The sequence below is a fragment of the Odocoileus virginianus genome, chromosome 20 (assembly GCF_023699985.2).
Source record: "Odocoileus virginianus isolate 20LAN1187 ecotype Illinois chromosome 20, Ovbor_1.2, whole genome shotgun sequence".
Lineage (NCBI taxonomy): Eukaryota > Metazoa > Chordata > Mammalia > Artiodactyla > Cervidae > Odocoileus > Odocoileus virginianus.
The window spans coordinates 7,893,323-7,912,125 of record NC_069693.1 but is presented as its reverse complement, the minus strand read 5'-3'; the positions used below and the strand labels follow the sequence as shown (position 1 = coordinate 7,912,125).

Sequence of the window (18,803 nt, the reverse complement as noted above, 5' to 3'; positions counted from 1 at the left end):
ACTTGCCAGATGAAGAAAGAGAGGCAAGCGGGGTTAAGTGACTGACCCCGAGGTTGCACAGCATGCCTGGGACTGAGCTGGGACACGCCCGTCCCCTGCAGGTGGGAGACAGACACGAAGCTGTGTCACACCAGTAGGAACGGATGCCACATGCCTGGCGTTCTCAGCTCTGCCAGGGGTGCCGGCCATGGCTGCAGCTGGCCGCCACCACTCTGTTCTCAATGGGCATGGGGCGAGGGGGCACAGCCACCCCAGAGGGCACTAGAAACATGTGCAGGGAATTCCCTGGTGATCCAGTGGTTAGGACTTGGTGCTTTCACTGTCACGGTCCCGGGTTTAATTCCTGGTCGGGGAAGTAAGATCCTGCAAGCAGAGCGAGGTGGCCAAAAACAAAGAAAACACGCAGGACTGTTTCCTGTTGCCAGAAGGGCTGAGGGCCACTTGGTGCCGGCACCTGGCAGATGGGGGCGGGCAGGCCGGCCACGCCCAGGACAGCCTCACACGGTGAAGAACTGACCCGCCCCGACGGCCGGCAGGGCCACGGCTGAGAACCACTGAACACAGGGCCCGGGGCCTGCATCTCAGGCCTTCTGCCTGAGGACTAGAACTCTGGAGCCACCTGCCTGGGCTCAGGACTTCCAGGCTGGTCTAGTGGTTAAGAATCCAGCTGCCAACGCAGGGGACACAGGTTTGATCCCTGGTCTGGGAAGATCCCATGTGCCGTGGGGCAGCTAATGCGACGCCACGATGACTGAGCCCGAGCCCCACAGCAAGAGAAGCCAGTGTCCCCACTCGCTGCAAGCCCCCGCGTAGCCACGAAGACCCAGCACGGCCAAAAATAAGCTAAACAAGATTAAAAATCAGAAAACCTGGTTCAGCCGCAGACTCACTCTGTGACCCTCTGAGCTGAGTGATCCCCTCTAACCATCCCTTCTGCATCTTGTGAGGGTTAATGAAGGCACGATGTGTCACGCTTAGAACGGCCTGGGAGATGTCGGTGTTGGCTCTGAGTGTCATTATTTTAGGAGCGAGAGCTCGGTGTCTAAATCTGTCACCCTTCCCAGTCCCCTGGGGCCGTCTGCGGGCAGCAGCAGGTGTGAATGCCCCTGCCCCCACCCCGCTACCTCACTCAGAATGGCAGGGCCCCTGGAGCTGCCCGTGGTCCCCAGGAGGACAGGCAGAGGCGCAAGGACACGAGGCCAGGCGGGGACCACAGGTTTATTGGGGGCTCCACGCACACGCTCACGGCATCACACGAGGACAGCACGGTTACACGCGAGGTGGCCTCCGCCCACAGCTGGGGCCCCGAGGCCGTGGGGTGTGGCCGCCTCCCTGGTGGCCCAGACCCAGCTGGGTGCCTTCCTCCTGGGCAGCTGAGGGAGGGGGCCGCTGGGGTGGACCCCGGGCCCGGAAAAGGGACACGAGCAGGCTAGTCCGGGGAGGGACCGGGGCGGGAGCGGACGGCCGCCCTCACTCCAGGGACTGCAACATCAGCAACTGCTTGAGCACCTTCGTCTGGCTGGTCTCACGGATCTCGCCGGCCAGGAACATCTCGTCCACGACTGTGTAAACCTGAGGGAAGGGAGTGCATGGGGAGACCCTGGGGTGAGCAGTGGGGGGGACCCCTGGGGGGCTGGGGAGTTCTGATGCCCAAGAACCAGGAAACAGACGCCAGTGGAAGCACCGGGGTGGCTGTGGGCTTCTGGCCCCCCACCAGCCCCCTCCTCTGGCTCCCTCCTCCTCATCTTCCCCCTGATCCCACCTTGTAGAAGTTGAATACCAGGTCCAGTTCACAGACGTTGTGGAAATATTCATTTAAGACCTAGGAGAAGAAGACAGAGGTGGTGCGAGATGGGCAAGGAGACACACACACATACACACAGGAGCAGAGGCATCAGAAAGAGATGGCATGAAAACAAGGCAGACGGGGACTTCCCTGGTGGTCCAGTGGCTAAGACGCCATGCTCCCAATGCAGGGGGCCCAGGTTCGATCCCTGGCCAGGGAATCAGATGCCACATGCCACAACTAGGGATCCTGCGTGATGCAATGAAGATTAAAGATCCCAAGCACTGCAACTAAGACCCGGTGCAGGCAAAATAAATCAGTAAATATTAAAAGGAAAGAAACAAGAGAGAAACTGAAGGGAAACAGAGCCCAAAGGAAACATCAAGGTGGGCAGAGAAAGACAGGATCCCCTCCCCCCAAGCTGAGGGCCCTGTATCCTAACAGAAGGGGTCGGAACGGTGCTGCCGCCCTCTGCCCCCTACCCGCGCACCTCCACAAAGTTGTGGATGGCCTCCAGGTACGCCAGGTTGTTGTCGTTGACGTCCACGCAGATGCAGAAGTAGAGGCCGGCATAGCGTCGGTAAATGATCTTGAAGTTCCGGAACTGCGGGGCAGAGAGGCGGGCAGTCAGCGACAGGGCGTGCCGAGGACCCCGAGTACTGGGCAGGATGGTACCAACACGTACAGTCCTGCGTTCCACACGTGGTCCCAGAGGCCCTGCTCTGCAGTCTGACTCTGTGCTGGGGACAGAGGGGTGGCCTGGCTCTCCCTGCCTCGGGCTCACAGTCCAGTGGCGCATCATCCTTAGTCACCCCCTGAGTGGGCAGCAAGGGGCTACAGGTACTCAGAGGCGACAAGAGGCTGACCCATCCTAGGAGTCCGGGAGGGCTTCCTGGAAGATGGGGCATCTGCACTGAAATCTGGAGGATGAGCAGGAGTGATCAGGCAGGAGTGCTTTAGGCAGAGGGAACAGTACTGTGCAAAAGCCCAGGGCCGAGAGGTGGGGGTGCTCCAGGGTATCCATCTGCCCCTTTCCTTGACTTGCTGTTGCCTCTGGAAGGAGTCAAACTACTCAGCCTGGAAGTAATCTAACAAGTTCTTCCACAAACACTGCCTGAGTACATGCTGGGTGGCAGACAGGCTTTGTGCTGAGCGGTACAGGCTCACTGCCACCTGTAACCAAGACAATCCTAGTCCTGCCCTTAACTGAACCGTAATATAAATATTCCTACCATAACACATAAATACAACCCAGGAATAAATATTCATGAGCCAGGGATGCAGACTCTAATTTTACACCATGTGTAAGTAGATAAAGCCATACATAGACAAGAGATCCATGATGTACTGGCTGGCAAAGCATCTGAAAACTCCAGTCCAGCGTGTATGTGTGTGGCGCCATCTGCTGGCAACTGCAAAAGCCAACTCAAGCCCCTGATTTCTCATTTTTTCCCTCTAGCTTATCTTTGTGAATGCCTAGACTTTCGAGCTGTTGTTGTTTCGTCCTTTAGTCCCTAAGTTGTGTCTGATTCTTTTGAGACCCCCAGGGACTGCAGCCTTCCCGGCTCCTCTGTCCATGGGATTTCCCAGGCAAGAATATTGGAGCAGATTGCCATTTCCTTTTCCAGGGGATCTTCTCGACCCAGCGATCGAACCCACGTCTCCTGCATTGGCAGGCAGATTCTTTACCGCTGAGTCACCAGGGAACCCCAATATTATGACAGTAGCTCCTGCACATAATCCATGGATTAGTAAGAATATATCAGGATGTTAACTCTACTTGCTGGTGTGGCCTTGGCAGGGTCTGACCCTGAACAGTTCTCTTTGTTTCTTTCCTGCTATCATCCACCTGGCTCCTTCCTGTCACCGCTGTGTCACCAGTGCTGCCCTGCACAGGGCGACAGTCTGGAGTGGGCCTGGGTCGGGAGGGGTCTAAGATGGTCCAGACCCCTTGTGACATTCTCAGCTGGCATCAAACCTTTCTGGCTCCTTCTAATCCGCCTCCCTGCCCACTCCGGGTCCCTCAGATGCTGTTGTTTCCAGCACTCAGCGTGGGACTGGCCCTGCGCTGGCAGCATGGTGCCCCGGGAGAGCCGACATCCCTTATGCTCCGACTCCCCTCCCTTCATCATCCCGCCACCCACATCTCCACTCGGTTAGGAATGGACACCCCACTGCTGATCTTCCCTTCCACCTGTTCTTTGCTTAAGTCAGCCCATCTGGAGAAATGACAGCGCCCCCTACTGGCGGCTCCATTTTCTTTCCCACACCACCTCCAATCTTCGGCCCTTCAACTGGCTCTCCTTTCAAAATGCTTCTCACCACCCCGTTTCCATGACTGTGAAAGTCACCAGCATCTCTCACCTGGGCCGCAGCAGTCACCTCCTGAGCAGTCCTCCTGCTTCTGCTCCTGCCCCTTAGAAAGGGATCCCTAAAGCCTAAGCTGGCCCACCTCCCTCCTCAGTTCAAAAGCCTCCTGTGGCTCCCTTCTTGCTCAGAGTAAGGGCCCAAGTCCTCATGACAGGTCACAAGGCCCTGAACCTCCTGCTTCTGTTATACCTTCAATCTGCTCCCACCTTCCTCCCTGGATTACCACACCTCAGATACACCAGCTTTCTTGCTATTCCAGGAATGCCCCTGTACGCCCTGCTGCCTCAAGGCCTTTGCACTTATGGTTCCGTGGGCTTGGAACGTTCCTTTCTCAGATATCATCTCCTTCCACGTCTCCATTCCTTCAGGTCTGGGTTCAAACGTCCCCTGTTCAATGAAGACTCCCTGATAAAACCATTTAAACCTACGTTCCACTCCCCATTACCCACTGTATACACCCCAGCCATTCCATCCCCCACAGCTGCTTCCTTTTTCTCCCTGGCATCTATCATACCTGATACACTATATCTTCATTATAATAACAGCCTCCCATGGACTAAAACTAAAAACCTCAGTGGTCAGCTCTCTGAGGGAAAGGGCTGGCTCTGTTTCACTCCCTGCTGTATCACCAGTGCCTGAAAGAGTACTCGGTACATAGCGAGCCGCCAATAAATATCTGTTGAACTCTACATGAACAGAGGAGCCTGGCGGGCCACAGTCAACAGGGTCACAGAGAGTCAGACATGACCGAGCGTGCATACGCACGTGCGCACACACACACACACAGGACAATCAGCCTGGTCTCTTAATAGGCTATTACCGTGGGAATTAAAGCTAGAAGCATCTCAATAAAGAGACCAAAAGCAATGCCAAGATCCCTGACTGGCTTTGGACAATCAGTTTTGATGATCTGTGCTATGCTAAGTTGCTTCAGTCGTGTTTGACTCTTTGTGACCCCATGGACTGCAGCCCGCCAGGCTCCTCAGTCCACGGGATTCTTCAGGCAAGAATGCTGGAGTGGGTTGCCATGTCCTCCTCCAGGGGATCTTCCTGACCTAGGGATTGAACTTGCGTCTCTTATGTCTCCTGCATTGGCAGGTGGGTTCTTTACCACTAGGGCCACCTGGGAAGCCCTCTGATGATCTGGGGGAAATTTAAATATTGATTGGATTTAGAGTAACATTAGTAAGGAATGTTAAAAGGACTCCTTTTATCAGGCCTGAGGATACTGTGGTCATGGAAGGCAGTGTCTTTATTTTCTGAGATGTACCCTGAAATATTTAGGGATGAAATGTCATTATCTCTATACCTTTTTTTTTTAACTGAAATACATGGCTTGTGCAATGTTAGCTCCTCAATCAGGGACTGAACCCGCACCGTTGGGAGTGACAATCCTACCCTCCAGACCTCCCGGGGCTTCCCCCATGATCTCTCTAACTTAACTGAAAACATGACAACCAGGGATGGTTCATTATACCATTCTCCACGCTTATGTGTGTGAGCATTTTTGTAGTAAGTTTTTAAAAGGCACCAGGGGAAAAAAAAAAGTTCTTCAGCCAAAAAAAATTAAAAAGAGAGGAAAAAAGATAGAACAAAATGCAAACTCTTAATACTGATGAAAGCTGGAGGAGTTTTCAATTGACTTCTCATTGTACTAACCTGTATGTCTGAAAATGTTCACCCTGAAAAGTAACCCACCCTCCTCAAAGGAAAGCAGACAGCAGGCAAGCTGAATAAATGACTGGGGGGTGGGGAGGAAGGAGAATCTGAGGGGTTATTGCCATCTGAGGCTGGGAAGAGGGGGGTCAAAAGAAAGCAGGGCAGTATGGGAGGGGCTGGCGGGGGTGAGGGCAGCTGTCACCTCCACAAAGTTGGTGTGTTTGGCGTCTCGGACAGTGACCACGGCGTGCACCTCCTCGATCAGCTTCTGTTTCTCGTCATCATCAAACTGCATGTACCACTTGGCCAGGCGCGTCTTGCCTGCTCGGTTCTGGATGAGGATGAAGCGGATCTGGGGATGGCAAGAGGAGGAGGCAGGGAGAGAGGTGGGGTAGGCGAGCCAGGGCAGGGTGGCCCAGCCCAACAGCCCCACCCTGCCCCATGGGGAAGATAGGGGTCCAAGTGTCCCAGCTGCCTGCCTTCCAAGGGTCTCAGCCACTCCCCTGAGCCCAGCCAGGCTGACCTGGCCACATGCTCTGGTCCCAGGTCCCTCCAACACCCTGTGGAGTGATTTATCGTCCACTGGCCAACTCTGCAGTCGTCTCTAGGGCGCTGAGTCCCAAGCTCCGCCAAGTCTTTCCTCCCTGACCTTGGACAAAAGATCCCCCCCTCTACGCCTCAGTTTCCCTACAGTGAAACAAGTTTCCCTTAGAAGACTCACCTTGTCAGGGTGTTCTGAAGGTTAAATAAGTTTATAAATTTAGTCAGTGGCTGGCACTAACAGGCAAGCCAGGTGTCAGCTGCAATTATCATCAGTGATGGCTAGGAGATGCAAGGTGTTTTTAAGATTCTGAAAAGCCAGCTCAGCTGTCACAGGGCTACTATGAACACTGAACAAGTTGATCCCAGAAGTGTTTTGTGCAGTCCCGTTTATATACTGAGTGTTCAATAAGATTAACTATTACGACTGACGCATTTGACCAACTGGCTAAAAACACAGACTCTAGAGCCCGAATGAATCCTGGCACTGTTGGCTGTGAAGCTGTAGGCAAGTTACTTCACCTCTCTGGACCTCAGTTTCACTGTCTGCACAATGGACATAATGAGAGCACCTCCCTCACGAGACCGCTGCATGAGCTCATGAACACAACAGGGATAACACAGTGACGAGCACATACTAAGCATTATACAACTATAAGTTCTTCAATATAATTCATTGCCATTTGACTTTAAGAAAATCATGGGCCAAGTGCATGCAGCTTTGAGCCCAGTTCTGTTGGAGATGGGCGTGCTCATGTCCATTTTATAGATGAAGAAATCGAGGCTCAGAGAATGGAAGTCTCACAGCCAGAAAGCAGAGCTGGGAATCCAAAGGCTTTGCTCTGAATCCCCTTATCCTAACTTGTGGAAGCCTCCACCGGGTCATGAGAGGCTGCTCTCTTTCGTAACCCTCATTCTCCACACACTCCATCCCTCCTCCCCCGACTCATCTGAGCTGGACGGGAACAGGATGTTACACTCTCCTTCCAAGAACCCCTTCTGCTGAGCCAGGGAAAACCACTTCCTAGCAAGGCAGGGGTCCTGGCAGGCAGGCCAAGGGCATGGGGTGGGGGGTGGGGGTGGGACCCACACCAGGCAGCCACAGCCTGGGGGCCAGAGCCAGAGACAGATGGAGGCGACAGGGAGGAGACGTGGGAGCAGAACTAAGGGGGAGCTCTGTCTCTGACTCCTGAATTCCCTCACACACCTCTTCCTGTTTCTCCTCCCAACTAGAGTCTCTCCATCTCAGGGAATCCACACTGAGAAGTCCCACCCTTTCTGTGTCCTCGCCCCTCTGATGTCCCCTCTCAGTACCGCCCCCTCACACAGCCTTCTCTACCTCCAAGTCCTCCCGGCCCCCTTGGATTGCTCTCTTTTGACTCCTGCTTTCTCAGTATCAGTGCTTTCTGTCAGGGTGCCCCATCCCTGGGGATTGGTGCCAGCTCCAATGCCCGGCCCTTGTTCCCCAAACCCCCTCCCCACCTCTCACTTCCATGCTTACTCCCTCCCATGCTTACTGCCCTCTGAGACCCCTCCTCTTGCAGAGACCTGTTCCATTGCTCCCCATTCATGTGTAGTATTCACTCCCTACTCCAAGCCTTCTTCCCTCTTACACCACACTTTTCCTAACTCCAAAGCCTCACTCCCTACAGTACTTCCTGTCTCCAGTGTCCAGTCTCTTACCCTTAAGACTCTCTCTCACCAGCAGTATCCCACCCAGTTCCAACAGCCCCTCTCCGCCCGCCACATCAGCTTCCTGCCCCTAGAGACTCCCTCTCTCCTATCCCAACGTCTCCCATTCTTCTCTAGCTCTCCTGACGCACTCCCGGAAAGCCCTCCGCTTGGGACGCCCCCTCCCCACCTCCAGTTCCTTCTCCCCGCTTCTGAGATCCTGCCTCGTGAGTTGCCTCCCCGTTTCAAAACCCTCCAACCACCTCGAATGTCTCCCTTCCGCACAGCCCTCTCCCCTGGCACCTGGTCTTCAAAAGCCCCCCTAGCCTCGATAACCCCAGTACACACTCGCGCCCAGAACCACCCCCACTTGCCCCCTTCGCCGGCCTTTGATCGGCCCCAATCCCGAGAGCCCGCGCCCGGCCCAGACCTTCGCACCGCAGCAGGGGCGGCTTGTCAGCACCGCACCGAGCCTGTAGTACCTGCACGTGGGCCCACCCGTCGCCCATCCCCAGCAAAGGCGCGCCCTCGTTACCATGGCGACCCCCGTCCGGACCCCAGCGGCCCCCGGTCCCGCGGCTTCTGGGTGGCTCCGGCTCTGGCAGCTGTTGGGGGACCCAGAGGTAGAGCGGACTTCCGGCAGAAGAATTCGCCCGCCCTCTCGCGCACAGCCCGCTGGGAATTGTAGTCCTGAAAAAAAAAATAGGCTCGCTCGTCCGGGAGACAAACCGAGAAAAGAGCCGGTCCCGCTTCCCAGCATGCTGCGCGACTGGACTTTTCCTACGGCAAGGTTCAGGCTCCAAATGCATTTTGGGAGCCATGGGTTATTATCTCCTCGGAGGACTACAGTTCCCGACATGCTTGACAGCCAGGAGCGTTGCGTCCTGGGAAAAGTAGTTCTGTCAGCCCTCCCTCCACCTCCCAGCCTAGGCGAGAAGGACATGCTGGGAATAACTTTTATTTTTATTTTTTTGGAATAACTGTTTTAAATAAAAAACTGCGTTGGGAAATGTAATTATGTTTACGTGCTTACCTTGTGCTCTGTTTAAAATGTGTTGAGTGTTTTCTCTGGGAGACAGACAGTGGTTTAATAGCATCAATTTGGAAGTCAGAACTGTGCAAATCCTGCCGTCGCGTTCCCTAGCTCTGACTTTGGGGGAGCAATTTCACCTCTTAACTCAATTTATTCATCTGTTAAAGAGAAGTGATCAAGGGGTCACCTCAGTGGGGTGGTTTTAAAGCTTCGGCCAGTTTCCCAAGTACTTAGCACAGTGCTCGACACACGGTAAGCGCTTGATAAATGAGTTAAAATCATGAATGTTCATTGTTTCTATCAGGTAATAGGGGTCTTCTTGCTTCCTATTCACAGGTATACCTGTCTTCTTACACGGCTTGGCTGTTGGGGACCCCTTACTAGAACACGGTGGCACACAGTAAGCACTCGATAAAGGTATTGCTACTGAGGGCAGACTTGCCATAATAAGAACAAAACATATCCTGGATGTAAATTAAAAGTGTAGTATTAGCAGAAGAACTAACACAGAGGTGTTGAATGACTGTAGGGGCAAAAAGAGGTAAGAGATCATTTTCAGTTCTTGCACTCCTCTATCTCCTACAGGGTTGGGACCAGGATAAAGTCAGCAATGTGCCCAGGGTGCAAAATTTTAAAAGGCACTCACTCTTAGATGTTGACCCAGTCCTTGCAAGAGCCTGAAAGTGAGCAGCTGGCTTGCCTCCCCTTGGTCCCAGCCCTGATTTCTAGCACTCAGCTAAGTGCCTGGCACAAGTCTGGTGTTTGACAAATTTCCTGAATGAATGAATGAATGAATAGGAATCAAGGAAACAGACACCCTTAAGGCTAAATAAAAGAAGTTTTACAGGAGTGAGTAGTTAGTATGTAATTTGTTTGAATGACCATGAAGACGAAAGTTGGTAAAACTGATCTGTGATGTAAACACAGGAGCAGCGATTATCTCCGTGGACAGGGGGCTAGGAGACGAGGGTTATGCTGGATTTGGCATAGTAATATTCTATATCTTGAAAGAGGTTTTAGTTATATAGATGTAGATACATGTCAAAAATCAACAAACAATACACAGAATTTGTGCATTTCACCTTACATAAAATTTACCTAAGGGGTATCCATGGACTGTGCCCCCACCCCCCAATTTTTTTTACCCGAACAAAATAAGTCAAAAAAATGGAACCCTAGTTGATGATATGCATACTGTTTTGTTTTTTGTGTTTTGGTTGTGCTGTACAGCATGCGGGATCTTAGTTCTCAGACCAGAAATTGGAACCGTAGATCCCCGCAGTGCCAGTGCAGATTCTTAACCACTGGACCGTCAGGAAAGTCCCTGCAATTGACCTTAAAATATGTCAGAAAAAGAAGCTAGATTAGTGGATAGATTAAAGGATAGAGAGGTGAAAAATAAATCAACCAAAATTATAGACTCTAGACACTGAGTATATGGGTATACACTGTGTAAAACTCTTTGGAAGGAAAGTTATAGCCAACCTAGACAGGATATTAAAAAGCAGAGACATTGCTTTGCCAACAAAGGTCCGTCTAGTCAAGGCTATGGTTTTTCCAGTAGTCATGTATGGATGTGAGAGTTGGACTATAAAGAAAGCTGAGCACTGAAGAATTGATGCTTTTGAACTGTGGTGTTGGAGAAGACTCTTGAGAGTCCCTTGGACTGCAAGGAGATCCAACCAGTCCATCCTAAAGGAGATCAGTCCTGGGTGTTCATTGGAAGGACTGATGTTGAAACTGAAACTCCAGTACTTTGGCCACCTGATATGGAGAGCTAACTCATTTGAAAAGACCCTGATGCTGGGAAAGATTGAGGGCAGAGGAGAAGGGGACGACAGAGGATGAGATAGTTGGATGGCATCACCGACACAATGGACATGGGTTTGGGTGGACTCCAGGAGTTGGTGATGGACAGGGAGGCCTGGCGTGCTGCTGTTCATGGAGTTGCAAAGAGTCAGACACAACTGAGCGACTGAACTGAACTGTGTAAAGCTTTCAAACTTTATGCTTGGAAATTGCCATAATAAAAAAAATGAAAGAAAAGAAAACAGACACTGTCCCCACCCCAACAGCATTCATGGTCTAGCAGAGGAAATAGACATATGTATAGACTTATGCATATAGACTTAAATGACAATATGCAATAGACTTAAATGACATATGCAAATAAACAACAAATTGCTGAGCAAACAATGATACATATTTCTTATCTTCCGTGGATTGGGAATTTGGAAGCTCCTTACCTCGGTGATTCCGGGCAGTGTCTCTCCCAAGGTTGCAGTCAGATGTCAACTGGGAAGGCAGTCATTTGAAGACTCAACTGGCGCTGAAGAACCTCCCTCCCAGGGGCTCCCTAACAGTGTTGGCTGACTGACGCTGGCTGCTGTCAGGAGGCCTCAGTTCCTCACCGAGTGGCCCTCTCCACTAGGACACGTGAGTGTCCTCACGTGACAGTCGTTTTCCCCCAGAGTGAATGAGTCAAGAAGGGGCAGGTCAGTAGCTGCCCTATTATTTATGACCTGGCTTCAAAGTCACACCCTGTCGTTTCCGCAATGTCTTATCAGTACACGGAACTGCCCTATCCAATGTAAAAGGGGACCTGAATACAAGTGAGAATCAGTGGCGTCCGTCTTGGAGGCCCGGCTACCACAACCGCTTCAAGTAGAAGCACCTGGTCCAGATGAGGTGTTAGGGACAAAGTCAGGTAGAGTGTGCGAGCAGGGAACAGACTTTGTCTCTGCTCTCAAGAATCTCATGGCTCGGGTTGTTTGTAGTGTGAGTCTGTCTATATCTATATGTGTGTATATGTATGTACACACACATGTGCACATGCATATACATATGTATACGTATGCATGTATATATACACATACACACATGTATATGTATGCATATGTATACATATATATGTATATTAAACAATATATGGGGGCTTCCGTGATGGCTCAGTTGGTAAAGAATCCACCTGCAATGCAGAAGACACTGGGGACTTGGGTTCAATCCCTGGGTAAGGAAGATCCCCTGGAGAAGGAAATGGTAACCTGCTCCAGTATTCTTGCCTAGAAAATCCTATGGACAGAGGGGCCTGGTGGGCTACAGTCCATGGGGTTGCAAAGAGCCGGACACAACTGAGTGACTAAACACAAGCACTTAACAATATATATACATATATATTGCAATATATATAACAGATATCTAACAATATATCCATGTATTCTATAAATATAGACAGAAATCTGTCTAGAATATATATCTATATTCTATTTTTTTAATCTTTTTTTTTTTTTTTCGACTGCACTTCACAGCATCTGATATCTTAGTTCCCCAGCCAGGGATTGAACCTCTACCCCCTGCAGTGGAAGCATGCAGGTTTAACCACTGGGCCGCCTGGGAAGTCCCTATCTATTTTCTATAGCTATAGACAGAAAGGGCCAGTCCCAGCACTTCCTCTTTAGAACCAGAAGGATCCTCTCCTTTCGATCCCATTTCAACACGCTTGTCATAGAGAAAAATTGGAAAGAGACAAAATGCACATTGATGGGGGAAAGTCAGCTAGTACATATGCAATCATCACAAAATATTTGCATTCAGGCAAATATATGGAGAAGTCTAGAAGAAACCACATTTTGGGAGAGGCAAGAGGATGGGGTTGGGTTGTCCAAGGAGACTCCATCTTAGCTGGAGTATTTTTTTCAAGGATGAGAAATTCATGTATTATTAGGTATTAAAAATAATTAAGAGTATATAGAAACAGAAAATGGGCAAAGATTTTAACAGCATTTCACAAAAGCTGCTATTCAGAAGGTTCATGTATATATGAAATGATGTTCAACCTCATTAATCACTGGGGAAAGACAAATTAAGATCACAACGAGATACCGCTACACAGCCAACTAAAATGGCCAACATTAAAAAAGACTGGACAATATCAAGTGTTTGGGAAAACGGAGCAGCTGAAATTTTTCTAAATGTTTCTAGGAATATAAATAACATCCACTTTGGGAAACTGGTTGTAGTACTCATATACACCTTGTGACTAGCAATTCTACTCTTTGGTACATACCTAGCAGGAACGAGTACACATATTTACCAAAAGATACATTCTAGACTGTCCATAGTAGCCCTATTCATAATAGCCAAAAAGTGGAAACTACTCACCAACAATAGAATGAGTAAATACATTGTGTGTGTGTGTGTGCGCGCGCGCGCACGCGCATGCACGCACATGCACGTGCTCACGCTCAGTCATGTCTGACTCTGCAACCCAATGGACTGTATGGCCTGCCAGGCACCTCTGCCCATGGAATTTTCCAGTCAAGAATACTGGAGTGGGTTGACGTTTCCTTCTCCAGGAGATCTTCCTGACCCAGGGTTTGAACCCACGTCTCTTGTGTCTCCTGCACTGGCAGGTGGATTCTTTACTAGCTGAGCCACCGGGGAAGCAAATACATACTGGAGCCTTCATTCTGTGGAATACTACGCAGCACCAAGAATGAGCAATCTCCATTTATTTAAAATAATATGGGTGAATCCAACAAACTACGTTGATCAAAAGAGGTCACTTAATTCTGTTTATGTAAAATATTAAAACAGGCAAAATTTAAAAAGGCATAGAAATCAATGACTGGAGAAGGACATGGAGGGAAGTCTTCTCAGAGATTGGTCATATTCTGTTTTTTTTTTTTACCTGGGTGCTGGCTACAGGGGCATGTTCTTTTGGAATACTCATTGAACTGTACACTTGTGATTTGTGTTCTTCTTAGTATGCGTGTTATCAGTTCAGTTCAGTTCAGTTGCTCAGTCGTGTCCGACTCTGCAACCCCATGAACTGCAGCACACCAGGCCTCCCTGTCCATCGCCAACTCCAGGAGTTTACCCAAATTCATGTCCATTGAGTTGGTGATGCCATCCAACCATCTCATCCTCTGTCGTCCCCTTCTCCTCCTGCCTTCAATCTTTCCCAACATCAGGGTCTTTTCAAATGAGTCAGCTCTTTGCATCAGGTGGCCAAAGTACTGGAGTTTCAGCTTCAACATCAGTCCTTCCAATGAACACCCAGGACTGATCTCCTTTAGGATGGACTGGTTGGATCTCCTTGCAGTCCAAGGGACTCTCAAGAGTCTTCTCCAACACCACAGTTCAAAAGCATCAATTCTTCAGCCCTCAGTTTTCTTTAATAGTCCAACTCTCACATCCATACATGACCACTGAAAAAACCATAGTCTTGACTAGATGGACTTTTGTTGACAAAGTAATGTCTAAGCTTTTCAATATGCTGTCTAAGTTGGTCATAACTTTCCTTCCAAGGAGTAAGCATCTTTTAATTTCATGGCTGCAATCACCATCTGCAGTGATTTTGGAGCCCCCAAAAATAAAGTCTGACACTGTTTCCACTGTTTCCCCATTTGCCATGAAGTGATGGGACTGGATGCCATGATCTTAGTTTTCTGAATGTTGAGCTTTTTAATCCAACTTTTTCACTCTCCTCTTTCACCTTCATCAAGAAGCTCTTTAGTTCTTCTTCACTTTCTGCCATAAGGGTGGTGTCATCTGCATATCTGAGGTTATTGATATTCTCCCGGCAATCTTGATTCCAGCTTGTGCTTCATCCAGCCCAGCATTTCTCATGATGTACTCCGAATATAAGTTAAATAAGCAAGGTGACAATATACAGCCTGAACATACTCCTTTTCCTATTTGGAACCAGTCTGTTGTTCCATGCGTGTTATATTTCCGTTTTAAAATACAGGATCTATCAGGACTTTCCCTGCAGGGTGCGCTGGTCTGGAACATGCCACGCCTCAGGACTAAAATAAATAAATTAATTAATTAAAAGAGAAAGACTTTTAAAAAAGAAAAAAATAGGATCAATCTTTTCTTTCTATTTTTTGGCCACGCTGTGTGGCCTGTGGTATCTTAGTTCTCTGACCAGAGATCGAACCAGCGCCCCCTGTAGTGGAAGCGTGGAGTCTTAACCATTGTACTGATAGGAAAGTCCAGGATCTGTCTCTTTTTAAATTTATTTTTTAAGTTTTAGAAATTTATTTTATTTTTTTTTATTGGTCCAGCGGAACGGCTTGTGGGATCTTAGTTCCCTTATCAGGGATTGAGAGCGCCAGGGAATTCCCTCCATTGTAAAGCTGATAGAAATTGGGAGGTTCATCATCGATCTTTCCATCAGACGTTTTTCTTGTACCCACCAGACTGGGATTTTGCAGTGAATCCATGCATCCCCGCTTCCTGTTCCTTATTCGTTATTGGCTGCTCTTCCGGCCAATGGCAGAAGAGTTCACCCCTCTCGGACATCCCCAGAAGCATCAGTTAGCTGTAGCTTCCCCAGTTTGGTTTGTAGGCGGCGCTGTGAGCTCACTGACTCTTTGGTCAATCTGAGACCTGGTCCCCACCCTTTGATTCTTTTAGAGGAATGGAGAGAGAGAATATGCCCTAGCATTTACACCCTCTGCGTAAAACTCTTTTGCAGACTTTTCTATCTGTGCATCTCCTGAATGCGGATCTAGATTCGGGTCCTTCTTCTGACCTACTCCAGCTCCACGATTAGTGGGAAGTCCAGTCCCAGCTATTTGGGCCTCTAGGGCCATGCTGGGGAAATTTTGACAACTTGACAGTCGGCACCTCTCTCTGTCAGCTGATTATTTTCTCGCTTATCTATTTATCCTGCAGTGGAGGTTAGCTGGGTGCGCGGGAGGCGGCTGCCCCCAGGGAAACCTGCTTCCGGTGGTTGGCTTGCTCAGCTAACACCAGCTCTCTTGTGCACTAGAAAGAAATGCACAGCTGGGAAGGCCCTCCTTGATGGTTCCCTTCGTTCATCCAGGGAAACACTGCCTGAGCCCTTGCCTTGTGCCTGGACAGGTGCTAGGAACAGTAGCATCAATTGAGACAGCCTCAATTGAGGCCTGTCTTCATGGGGCTCACAGTCTGGTGAGAAAGACCTATCAGTATTTGGGAAACCCAGGGTGGTCAGGGCTTGGTTGGAGGACACAAAAGTGCTGTGGAAGCCTAGTTCAGTCGCTCAGTCGTATCTGACTCTTTGCGACCCCATGGACTACAGCATGCTGGTTTGCCCTATCCATTGCCAACTCCCGGAGATTGCTCAAACTCATGTCCATCGCGTAGGTGATGCCACCCAACCATCTGATCCTCTGTCATCCCCTTCTCCTCCTGCCTTCAATCTTTCCCAGCATCAGGGTCTTTTCTAATGAGTCAGTTCTTCACATCAGGTGGCCAAAGTATTGGAGCTTCAGCATCAGTCCTTCCAATGAATATTCAAGACTAATTTCCTCTAGGATTGACTGGTTTGATCCCCTTGCAGTCCAAGGGACTCTCAAGAGACTTCTCCAACAGCACAGTTCAAAAGCATCAATTCTTCGGCACTCGGCTTTCTTTATGGTCCAACTTGCACATCCATACATGACTACTGGAAAAACCATAGCTTTGACTAGACGGACCTTTGTTGGCAAAGTAATATCTCTGCTTTTTTTTTTTTTTTTTCTTCAGTAAACAACTTAGTCTTTTATTTGCCCAAGGCCAGTTGTTGCAGGCACTGGGGCCCCGAGACTTCCAGGAGGGATGGGGGAGGGGCGAGCCATCCTGCCTCCCAGGTGCTGCCTGCCCCATCCAGCTTCCTGCAGGAGAGTAGATTAAGTGTACCCTTGCACCATCAAGTATCTCCTCAACTTTGTGTATGTGTCAGTCACTCAGTTGTGTCTGACTCTGTGACCCCATGGACTGTAGCCCACCAGGCTCCTCTGTCCAAGGGATTCTCCAGCCAAGAGTACTGGAGTGGGTTGCCATTTCCTTCTCCAATGTCTCTGCTTTTTAATATGCTATCCAGGTTTGTCATAGCTTTTCTTCCAAAGAGCAAGCGTCTTTTAATTTCATGGCTGCGGTCACCATATGCAGTGATTTCAGAGCCCAAGAAAATAAAGTCTCTTTCTTCCAGTGTTTCCCCATCTATTTGCCATGAAGTGATGTGACCTGATGCCATGATCTTAGTTTTTTGAATGTTGAGTTTCAAGCCAGTTTTTTCCACTCTCCTCTTTCACTTTCATCAAGAGAGTCTTCAGTTCCTCTTTGCTTTCTGCCATAAGGATGGTATCATCTGAATATCTGAGGTTATTGATATTTCTCCTGCCAATCCTGATTCAAGCTTGTGCTTCATCCAGCCGGCATTTCGCATGATGTACTCTGCATATAAGTTAAATAAACAGGGTGACAATATACAGCCTGACTACTCCTTTCCCAATTTGGAAACAGTCTGTGGGAGGGCCTCTTGGAAGAGGGGACCTCTGAACTAGTATCTGAAAGAGGATTAGAGTTAGTTATAAAACAGGGATTGTGTCTTGGCTACCATGCCCTCAGTGCCAGCCATCATTCCCTTTGTTCACCATTGTATTCATTCATTTATTCATTAGCAACTATTTAGTGTGTGTCAGTTTTCAGACTGAGGATCTAGCCAGAGTTCCTGGCTTCGAAGGGTTCCCATATAATATGGTGATGCCAATACAGAACTTCAACCCCTGATGGAGTGCTATGAAAAAGACCCAAGTGTGTGACTATCTGACCCCTGTTGTCTGAGTTTAAATCTCACATTTGCCACTCACTAGCTGTGTAACCTCTCTGTGCCTAAGTTTAGTAGAATAATAACAACCCCAACCTACTTGTAAGGTGTGAGGATTAAGTGAGTTAATATGTTTGAAGTGCTTTAGAATGTTGCCTAACATAAAGTGCCCATTTTTATAAAGTATGAGGGGTCAGGTCAAATCTGGGAGGCCACCCAGAGGAAGTGACCTCAAGCGAGACTTGACTAGGCAGAGTTGATGGGCTCCAAAAGAAGGGGAGAGGAGCATCTGGATCCAGAGTGAGCCCAGGCTTCCTCTTACATTTCCCAATATTCAAAGGACCTAGAACACTGCATTGGAGTTATAAACACGCATTAATTGGGGGTAGGGGAATCCAATGTCCCTTCTCCCCAGGCTTTTCTGGTGTTCTCAAGTGATAGATCTCAAAATCTCTTACAAATCAGGGCTTGCAGTAACATGTAAAGAAAATCTGGCCCAGGCACTGGATTTGTTTTGCCCACAATGCTAAAAAACAAACTTTCAGTAATCAGAAAATCTTTAGTGGGATGCTTTAAAATTTGAGCGCATCTAGCACAACACTGTAAATCAACTATACTTCAATTTTTAAAAAGCAGTAAGACCTCCAAAAAAAAAACCCCACCAAAAAACAAAATTTGAGCGCATGTAATTTTATTTATCAACGTTTATAGAGCAAGGCATGATTTTCAGTGCTTTAGAAATATAATTCATTTAATTCTCCCAACAAATCTTACTAGCAGATAAGATTATCATTCTACTTTTAAGTTGAAGAGAAAGAAACGAAAAATGCAATAAGAAACATAGCTTTTCTTCATGCATTCCTTAAATATTGACTGGGTTCCCAGAACACTCATCTTCCACGATCCGTACTTCCGGAGGGCTCCCAGAGGAACCCCTCTTCAGTTCAGAGGAAGGAACTGAGGGGTTACAGCGGTGCCCCTTCCCATCATTACTATTTCCCCTCTGGGCGCCCAAACTGACATTTGATTTGCAGTCATTGGCACAATACTGACTTGGAGGCCAGGGCTGTATGCGGGACCAGGCCCTCTCCCGTCTCCCGAGATTTGGCGATCACGGAACCCAAAGCAATTTGTAATAATGCGCGCGTTGCCTGCAGATTTTC

The 18,803-nt window shown here is 49.0% G+C and overlaps 1 protein-coding gene and 1 non-coding gene across 8 annotated transcripts; one reads left to right on the top strand and one right to left on the bottom strand.

Moving 5' to 3' along the window:
- Positions 1 to 1,200: 1,200 nt before the first annotated feature.
- On the bottom strand, positions 1,201 to 8,811 carry AP2S1 (adaptor related protein complex 2 subunit sigma 1). Of its 7 annotated transcripts, none has more exons than XM_020898059.2 (6): positions 8,509 to 8,574; positions 6,537 to 6,637; positions 6,018 to 6,167; positions 2,277 to 2,390; positions 1,763 to 1,822; positions 1,201 to 1,572 (listed from the first exon to the last, which is right to left on the bottom strand). In XM_020898059.2, the coding sequence occupies exons 3-6, from the start codon at positions 6,108 to 6,110 to the stop codon at positions 1,471 to 1,473; spliced, it is 369 nt and encodes a 122-aa protein (XP_020753718.1). In that variant the 5' UTR covers positions 6,111 to 6,167; positions 6,537 to 6,637; positions 8,509 to 8,574; the 3' UTR covers positions 1,201 to 1,470. The 7 variants fall into 7 exon arrangements, with proteins under 7 accessions (XP_020753718.1, XP_020753716.1, XP_020753715.2 ...); XM_020898057.2 differs by having other exon boundaries at positions 8,457 to 8,540; XM_020898056.2 differs by lacking the exon at positions 6,537 to 6,637 and having other exon boundaries at positions 8,562 to 8,811.
- Positions 1,934 to 2,006, top strand: TRNAW-CCA (transfer RNA tryptophan (anticodon CCA)). Its single transcript has one exon. It is a non-coding gene; the product is annotated as a tRNA-Trp (tRNA).
- Positions 8,812 to 18,803: the final 9,992 nt, after the last annotated feature.